The sequence below is a fragment of the Solanum tuberosum genome, unplaced genomic scaffold (genome assembly GCF_000226075.1).
Source record: "Solanum tuberosum cultivar DM 1-3 516 R44 unplaced genomic scaffold, SolTub_3.0 scf00290, whole genome shotgun sequence".
In the NCBI taxonomy this organism is placed as follows: domain Eukaryota; kingdom Viridiplantae; phylum Streptophyta; class Magnoliopsida; order Solanales; family Solanaceae; genus Solanum; species Solanum tuberosum.
The window spans coordinates 445,984-455,108 of NW_006239226.1; the positions used below are offsets into that span (position 1 = coordinate 445,984).

Here is a 9,125-nt window from a genome sequence, read left to right on the forward strand (position 1 = left end):
GCGAGGTGAAATTCCCTACTTGGAGGACCAATCACTTAGGGATACCTAACTTACAAACTTTGCATGCAAAACACTAGGAAAAGTATTACTGTTATTAGGATTACTGCATTATGAGCTTATGCCCTAGTTTTTCTCTCATATTGATAACTCAAAGTTTGAATCGTGCTTACTTGTTACTTAATCAACAATCTGTTCTTGCTTACAACCCCCCCCCCCCCCCCCCCCCCGCCACTGCCGCCATCCTGTGGACACTCTCTAGCGAAATGTCCAGATTCTCCACACTTGAAGCAGCCGCCACCGCTACCTCCACCACCGCCTCCGTAACCACCTCCACCTCCTCCGTAGCCACCACCGCCTCCTCCATAACCTCGGCTACCACCTCCGTAGCCACTGTCACCACCTCCATAACCACGGCTGCCTCCTCGGCCTCCACCGTAGCCACCTCCATCACGACCTCCTCCTCCACCTCCACCGCTGCGAGAGCCTCCTTTAACAGGCGCTCCATCAGGTCCAGTAACGTCACAAGCTTTAGCCCTGCCATCTGAGCCAGACTCAATCTGATACTCAACCTCCTCACCTTCAGCTAGGCTACGGAACCCTTCAGATCTGATGCCTGACTGATGAACAAACAGATCTTCAGAGCCATCAGAGGGAGTGATGAACCCAAAACCTTTCTGGTCACTAAACCACTTAACGATTCCCGTCAGCCTCTCACAACTCTCATCCGCCATTTTTTTACCTCACAAAAACGAAACCCTAAAACCCTTCTAGAGTGTGTGTTCCCTTTGAAATTTCACCGTGGCTTATTTCATAAAGGGATGGGTCACCTATATAGTGTGAGGCTGAGTGCCACGTTTTGTTTTGGGCCCAGAATTTAGTGGGCCATGATTCTCTTCCTTTAGTGTGCTTTGGAGAATTAAATCGACGGTTGGAAATTTACGAGGTGAACAGACGGTCAGGGTCTCAAGGTTGGGAATAGATAAGACCAATGGTCAAATTTCAAAATAGTTTGACGATTTTATCCTCCTTGTTTACTACATACTATAACTGTAGTGCTGAGGATAGTATAGTCATTCGGACATTTTCATGCAGAAAACGTTCCTGTTCCTTCCTTCTGTGTTGCAGACTAGCAGTCAAAGAGTTGTCATTCAAATACTCTATCAATCAGATTGATTAAATTTGATTTTTGTATATAGTCTTTAGTAACAAAAATATTTTCAAAAATTCATGAGAATTAAATTCAAGATCTGTGATTAAAGTTAGTGAATTTTTAATTATTCTATCACAATTCATTTTCATCCTTATCCAACGACGTCTTCCTATCCCATTCATTTTATTATTATACTATACTAAATAAACTAAAATGTTTCTTTTACGAAATATGGGTTTTCCATTTAAATGAAAGTACAAGCATATGTTTTATGTTTTGTATTTAATGCGATGGTATCAATATAAAATATCTAATGCGATGGAGTAGTATTTTATGTCACCGTAGACCGTACTAGAAATTACTCTCTTCTTCACCTTCGCTACAGTTTTTCTTTTGAAGTAAAGATTTTTTTGTATTCAATGAAATTTGGTAGATTTAACACAAATTTCATAATATTAAAAGCTAATTACATTCTATTCCTACTATTTTTCAAATTACAAAAATCTCTTAAATTTAGTGGAATCGGATACATCCCAAAACGTATCGATAAATCGCGTCCTAGTTTCTAATACATCCCTCTATAGCATGATAACATCGTGTCTCAGTTTCGAATATATCACTCAACGTGATGTATGTGACTGATAAATTGCGTAAAGTATATATTCTTATAATTTTTTTCAAATGACAAGAAATTTTTGAGAATGTAGTACATATGCAATATATTGATTTGTGTATAAAAGTGTGTGTATGTATTGTATAACGATTTGATATATATATTCATATACATTATTATGCAATATATATGCATTGCATTAGTTCATCTTTCTTATAAGATTCGATTTTTTTAGTCCTAACCTGTTCCTATTTCTTCTTTAAAGAGTCCTAAATTTTAAATATGAACTCTTCTTGATATTTCAGTGCATTCAATAATTTTTCACTCAAAAATTTATTTCTTATTCATATGTTTTACAATCGTTTAGTCTAGATTTCTTGTGTCGGGGCGTAGTCTTACGATTAAGTTTCTTAAAAACACCAATAAGGTAAAAATCTTTGAAAAAATCAGCTCCTAGTTGAGGATAACTTGGAAGGGACTCGCCAATCTATGTAGGTTGTTGTAACTTGTAAGAGTTTAGTAGAATTAGTTCCTACTTTTTAGTTTTCATTTTTTTTTTGTAATCTGAATATTGTTGAGATTCATTAATACCAGTTTAAATTGGGACAAATTCCTTTCAAGCGTAGGTCGTAATTTATTCAACCTTGTGAATCGAGTATTTTTCACATAAAAGTATTGCATTGTTATTTCATTTCTCTTTACATTTTGAAAAATATGCAAAATGCTATAAATTAATATAATCGATCACTTAGGCAAAATCAAGCAGAACCCAATTCACTCCTCCTGTGTTATTAGATAATGCTAAATATTAACTTTCAATTTGGTTTTTATAAATTTGCGTTCTGTTAGTAACATTGTTCTATGTTTGAGTCCACTGAATTGTTTGATCAACTTTCACTACAAATACCAGTACTATCTTTACAAAAATCAAATACATAGATCATAATTTGACTAATAATTTGGTAATATATTTGTATACTCTAATATAAGAAAACTGTTAAATAATAAAATTAATTTACGTTTGTACTCATTTGGACTATTAACCAGTCGTAGTGGGATCACTATATCATAATTTCGAGTTCAGATATTAATGACCTATTTATTAGATAATCTTCAGGGTAAAGTTATAGCCGATTTATGGAAATATTTCCTTTTAAGTTAATTATTTAAAGTTTGTCATTGTTTTTAAAATTGTATAAATATAGATTTTGAGAGCGACAAAACATTAAATTTTGTAGAAAATTGTATATAATAGCAAACTATTAATTCAAATTAAATGTTATAAATATAGTTTGATTTAATTGTACCCCATAACAAACTGTTGTTATTTCGTCTCTCTCATGGTGAATCTCGCTCGCCACTCTCGTTCTCTCCCTCGCCTCTCTCGCTTTTTATACAAACGCAAATGTATAAAATGTGTTTGTGTTTATATAAAGCGAGTGAAAATTGTATATATACATATATTTTCGTTCCCCTCTCCCAGATCTCAGTCGCCAGTCTCTCTCTCGCCTCTCTCGCTTATACAAACAGAAATGTATAAATTGTGTTTCTGTTTGTATAAAGCGAGAGAAAATTGTATATACACATGCAAATACATATATCTTCGTCATATACACTTATAATTATACACTACAAATATTCCTCTGCCCAGTTCTCTTTTTGCCTTTCCCTCTTTCTCGTTTTATACAAACACAAATTATACAATTGATCTTTTGTATATGTATACCGAAACAGAAACAAATTATATAAAGTTGTTTTCTTTTGTATATGTATAGCGAAATATACATATTTATATTTACTATGGAATGCAATTATGCAAACTATAGTTATAGCATACAAATATGATTTTTGTGTTTGTTATATGTAAAAGTTGCTCTTAAAGTTTTGTATCATAACTACAACATTTTAGTAGAGCTGTTAATATGGGTTGGCCCACCCCATCCGGGCAAACCTATACAGACTTTGAAATTTGACGGGCTAGCCCATTTTTTGTGTGTGCCCCAAAATAGTCGGCCCAACCCACAAGTATGTGAGATACGGGCTTTGCCGAGCCAACCCTCTTTTGTTAAAAGTATATTTTTTATAATTTTTTAAAGGGAAAAGGCCTGATATACCCCTTAACTTTGCATAACGAGGGGTATATCAGCTCTAAATGACAAAGTTGAGGGGTATATAGAACCCTTTTTTCGTTTTTTAATTAAATTATAATTTAAAAATATTATCATAAATATCGACAAGACAGTATTAGATGGTGTTAGTGTTACTACTTGTTAATCAAATACACAAATAAAATTATCTTTGTAATACTTATTAAGTTTGATTTCAAGTTAAAGCATAAATAGTAAATATAAATATTAACCTAATTGTTTTCCAATGATCATAATAAAACACAAAAACTATGACAATATTTCATAGGTTACGGCCTATGTAGTGATTTCCTAGAAATTTTATTTTATGTATTTCATATTTTATAAACATAATTTCTATTTAAATTGTAATATTTTAAACAGATTTTTAGTTTAGACTCTTGTTATTTTCAATACCCTATTTTATTTTTTTTATTTGGCCCACGGGCTGGCCCTATCCATATTTATCAAGCCCCACAAATCCACAGGTTTATTTAGGTCGGGCTTAAAAACCTTTTTCTTAATTGGGCTTCAAAAATCGTAGCCTAGGCTTATCAAATCACGGATTAGATCAGGCCGGCCCAACGGGCCCAGACCATAATGATGGCTTTACATTTTAGTATCTAATCTAACGTTTTCTCCTCTAGAACTTGATTCACAATATTCTTCAATTATAGTTTCACTAAATAGGAAATTAAAAGTGGACCATACGATAAATTAATTTAATTTGAAGATGAGTCGAGATATTTCACATTTCTTTGGTCCCACAAGTGTAATAATAGGGGTTAGGAACAAGTCAAAACATGTAGTTGAAATAGGCAAATTTATATTCTTTATTATTGTTCATTTGTCACTTTCCAATCCATATCAATGTTTGATACTCTTAAGTACGTGCCTTTCAACCAAGGACAGATAAAATATCTTGAAATTCTCATATCTAAATTGTTGATAGTTTGCTGGAAGTAGTTTATTTCTAACAAAGAAACTGAAATCATCTTCTTTTTTCTTTTAAGTATAAGTATTTCATATCCCAATATTCACGAGTTATTAACGATTTCTCAAATTTCAAAATTCAAACTCAAAATATTAGCTAAGGAAATTGAATTTCATACCCTCCACCAAACGTTACATCATACACTAGTAAAGAGCTAAGCATCATCTATCAAAATAAGAAGAAAAAGTTGCAAATCTTCTCTAGAAATATGTTGCATACTACATTAATTAACCAACACTTACCAAATCAAGCTAAATCTCAACACAAAACTCAAGACATGGGATTATGGGGGAGGGAATAGATTGTAGTGACTCCGCAAATTTACACAAAACAACCCATGCATCTTCATCTCCAACTCATAACGTCATGCCAATTGAGGATCGAACAAACCTTTAAACCTTTTTTAATTTCCGTGACGACCTCATAGGTGGTGATGGTGAGTGATGTTGGCCGGAGATGGGCGTGGAGCGCCAGTATGAGGGAGGAATGGTGGCGGGGACCCCGGTGGAGGTGGGCATTGGTAACATTTAGTGAAAAGACCAAATGTGTCGATTTGATGTATGAAATTGGTCATGCTGGCCCAACCACCAAATCCAAACCCAACAATAAGTACCCAAACCACCACAAATATGTTTATTGTAAACGATCCAGCCCAACGTCCCACAAATTTTGGTGGTTGCTCTACCGCATTCTGCATAATATCAAATTTTATAATCATAACACACTAAAAGTATAAAAGACAGAAACATCCAACTACTACTATACTATGTGAGATATGACTTAACTTTATTAATTCCTTCCTTTTATTCTCCATTGGTCCTTGTAAATCATAATATTTCTAATTTTAAAGTAAGAAGTATATGTAATAAAAATTACTGAAAAATTTAAGAGACGGGGCGTAATAAAGATTTGGTACCTCTCGGGCTGCAGCGGATTTAAAGGTGAGCATGTAAGCAAGAGCCGGGATAATGTAGACGGTAAAACTAACGAGGAGTGAACCTACGGAGGAGTTAATAGGGCCGAAAAATGGGAAAACTATGGCCAGAAACCATATCGGAATCACCACCGGCAACCGCGCCGCTGCCCTCCTACACATGCTCTTGCATTCGTGCATGCCTATGGCCTTCTCCCATACAAAATACAATGGTGTGCAAGCGAAACCAAATGTTATAAACTGTAAAAACAACAACTCAATGTTAGATGTTGTATCTTTATTTTATTTATTGCTCGTTAAGATAAAGTCAATATTGAACAAGTAAAATTGCCTGATGAATGAGCATGAGGATGACAGCCATGTCTCTGAAGGGTGATTTAGGTAGAAGAGAAAATGCATTAGAGTGATCAAGTAACAAATCACCAAATGCCCAATAAACTGATGCTGCTGATGGAAGGGTCAGTGTTAACACATAAAGAGTTGCCCATAAGTAAATTGCCTTAAACTTTTGGGGTTTCCACATAGCATGCATTATTTCTCTGCCCAAACAAAACACAACAATTAGCCTCTCTTTAAAAAAATCTTTTAACGGTAAATGTATATAAGTTAATTTCGTATTATATAGTGAAAAAATCTACTATCTCTATCCCAATTGATTTGTCATACTTTCATTACTAGTCTTGTTCCCAAAAAGAATTAGATAAATATCTATTACTTAGGTAAATTATTGTAATCAATTCGTCACATAAATTAAGATGCATGAGTAATAATATTTTAGATATTTCTTTCAATGTACCTACAAGCTTCTGACATATATACATGCCACAACCTAATACAATTAAATGCCTTTTACAGTTCACAGAAGCTAAAAATCTAGTTGAGTAAATATCAAGATTTATTTGCAGTCCCTTTCAATTTTTCATATTTATGATAGGATACTTAATTATTTTTTGCTTCTTTTCCTTGGTTAATGGTACCTTTTAATTATGTTAAAAAGCAGAAAAAAGGAACATAAAAGGAAGAGATGTTCAGAGCATTTAACCATTCATTGATTCAGTAACAAAAAAAAGCAAAAGTGATTCGAAAAAGATATTTTGCTTTTTAACTTAAAAAGGGTAAAAAGGGTTCATAGTAAGTAATGACTTTTTTCTTCCCATTGCCTGAGAAAGGCACTCTGCCAAATTGAAAAAAATAAAAATAAAATAATACTCCGTAGAAAAATGCATGTAAAAAGCTAAAGTAAAAGTTAACAGGTTATATGTACAGTTGTATGGAGAATAACAATAATAGTTTTTTGACAAGGATTGGTCACCTCGTAGTAATTGTTAAAAGTTTTGAGGGAATATTTAATATCTTAGACAAAATAATAATACTATATACTATAGTCCGCTTCTTCAGAATATGTCGAAATAGTCTAGGTTAAGTCATTTTCTCACAAGAATAATGTTGTGGATAAAGCTAATGTGGAGCGGCTAGTACGGTAAAATTCAATAGTTTTTACCCACATCTTGCTCCAATTTTAGAATTTTAGCCCCATTTTAAAAAGGAAATAATTTGCAATAAATCAATTAAGATGTCTTACACAGTAACAGCATGTCCCCCAAATGTGTAGAGAATGTTTGTTGCTCCAGTGAAATATAGAACCATTTTTGTTGGACCTGAATGTTTCACTCCCTCTACCTGTTTTTATTACAAGGAATAAAAACATTAAATCATAATTAAACATTTCAAATTACTAATTAATTACTCATGAATCTCTATAGATATGATAAATAGATTTCTTCACTGTTCACTTAGCTATATTCTCGCTCAAACTCTTGAACAACAGATACGTCATATCTTTTAAAAGTAAAGCGCGACAATATACTCTTGAACAACAGATACATCATATCTTTTAAAAGTAAAGCGCGACAATATTTTTGAACTAGATGTTTGTTACTTGAATTCAAAACTCTGAACACGTGATATATGCTTAATTTTAGTTACTTTAATGCGATAAGAAAATAAAAATGGTAAATTTATATAATAGTGCCTGATAAAATTCAATAATTATACGTGAAATTAAATACCTGGCCATGAAGGAGTGATGCGACAGTAAGATACCAAGCAGTGTAAGTGGTCATTAATAAGCCAAGAAAAGACCAGATTCGGTAGTTGTGAAAAGATGGAATGAATACAGTAGTTGCACAACAAGCTCCGAATATATAAGTCCAAGTTCTTTTGTCCAAATTATCATTTATATAATATATATTGCTGCAAAATTACAATAAAATTAATTAATCTCATTAAAAAAAAAAAAACAGAATATACAGGGGGGCAGGTAGAAAATTTAAAACAAAACAAACCTTGCACAGGCTATAAGTTGAATGACAGATCCAAACAGAAGAAAAGTACAATTAAATGCCAAACCAACGTTCCTCCAATGTTTTCCAAGTAATCCATCAAGAACTTCAAACCACTATACACAAAAAAATCACATTAAAAATAATAATTATTACACATTAAATTAAAATACTATAGTTTAATCAGAACGCCATGTGAAATGTTGTCCTTTCCCTTTGTGTAAATTTAGAAGTAGTGAGACAAAATATCTAGTATTAACTTATATCTTGTCGAAGTGTCTCTTAAATTTTTTTTAAAAAAATCACCCCTTCGAAACTAGAAAAGTTTTTTTTTTTCGATTATGAAAAATCCTGCGTACGCTACTTGATGTGATTTTACCTGAATGACGTGGTTGCGAAAATCGACTTTTTCTCTTTCTTTTCTGGTTCTGTACTCAATGTAGAGAATGCTAATGAGATAAGCAGTCCAACTGCCTAATAAACCGTAGAAGAGTTGAAATGAAACGCCAGAGAGCATTCCAAGTTGAGAAAATGAGTATGGTAGTGTTAATAGCACTTGAGCTACCTGAAATTAAAAGTGAAATTTTCAATTACACACTTATACTTTACGCGAATCGTATTATGGGTTGAAATGGAATTAGTACCTGATTAGAAGCACAGCTAAACCAAGCATCATAAGCAGAGCCACCATGCCAGAATAAATTAGAGAATTTGGATTTGATGTCATTATTATTATTAGGCTTTCCTTCACTCTCCATCTCAACATAATTTCCTACTATCACTGTTTCCACTACTTTGTCTGTAGATTCCATCTTTTTTTTTCCTTGTGCTTACTAAAAAAATGTGTGGTATAGGGAGTTTAGTAGTTAAAACAGAGTTGGCTGTTTAGTAGGGAAAGCATAGTGGTGTATGCTATATTTATATTGAGTGAAATGAATGTTAAAACAGCTTTGTTGGGTGGGCCTT

General features: G+C 33.2%; 2 protein-coding genes across 2 annotated transcripts in view; both read right to left on the reverse strand.

The window, feature by feature from the left end:
• Positions 1–814, reverse strand: part of LOC102590251 (glycine-rich protein 2-like) — a 1,450-nt gene extending 636 nt beyond the window's left edge. Inside the window, exon 1 of the mRNA XM_006359608.2 lies at positions 211–814. Coding sequence (XP_006359670.1) covers positions 211–731 — 521 coding nt within the window. The 5' untranslated portion in view covers positions 732–814. The remainder of the gene's footprint in view (positions 1–210) is intronic.
• A 4,153-nt stretch (positions 815–4,967) lies between these two features.
• LOC102590583 (auxin transporter-like protein 5) lies at positions 4,968–9,125 on the reverse strand. Its single transcript, XM_006359609.2, has 8 exons — positions 8,804–9,125; positions 8,539–8,724; positions 8,163–8,275; positions 7,887–8,070; positions 7,400–7,497; positions 6,149–6,356; positions 5,800–6,057; positions 4,968–5,574 (listed from the first exon to the last, which is right to left on the reverse strand). The coding sequence occupies exons 1-8, from the start codon at positions 8,969–8,971 to the stop codon at positions 5,305–5,307; spliced, it is 1,485 nt and encodes a 494-aa protein (XP_006359671.1). The 5' UTR covers positions 8,972–9,125; the 3' UTR covers positions 4,968–5,304.

What these genes read in the sequence shown, in the direction of transcription:
- LOC102590583 (XM_006359609.2), bottom strand. Translation starts at nt 8,971, where the DNA reads ATGGAATCTACAGACAAAGTAGTGGAAACAGTGATAGTAGGAAATTAT. An exon ending in TTAGCTGTGCTTCTAATCAG is followed by an intron (nt 8,725 to 8,803) that starts GTACTAATTCCA and finishes TTTTAATTTCAG; the next exon opens with GTAGCTCAAGTGCTATTAAC. An exon ending in GGGGGACATGCTGTTACTGT is followed by an intron (nt 6,357 to 7,399) that starts GTAAGACATCTT and finishes TTGTTTGGGCAG; the next exon opens with AGAAATAATGCATGCTATGT.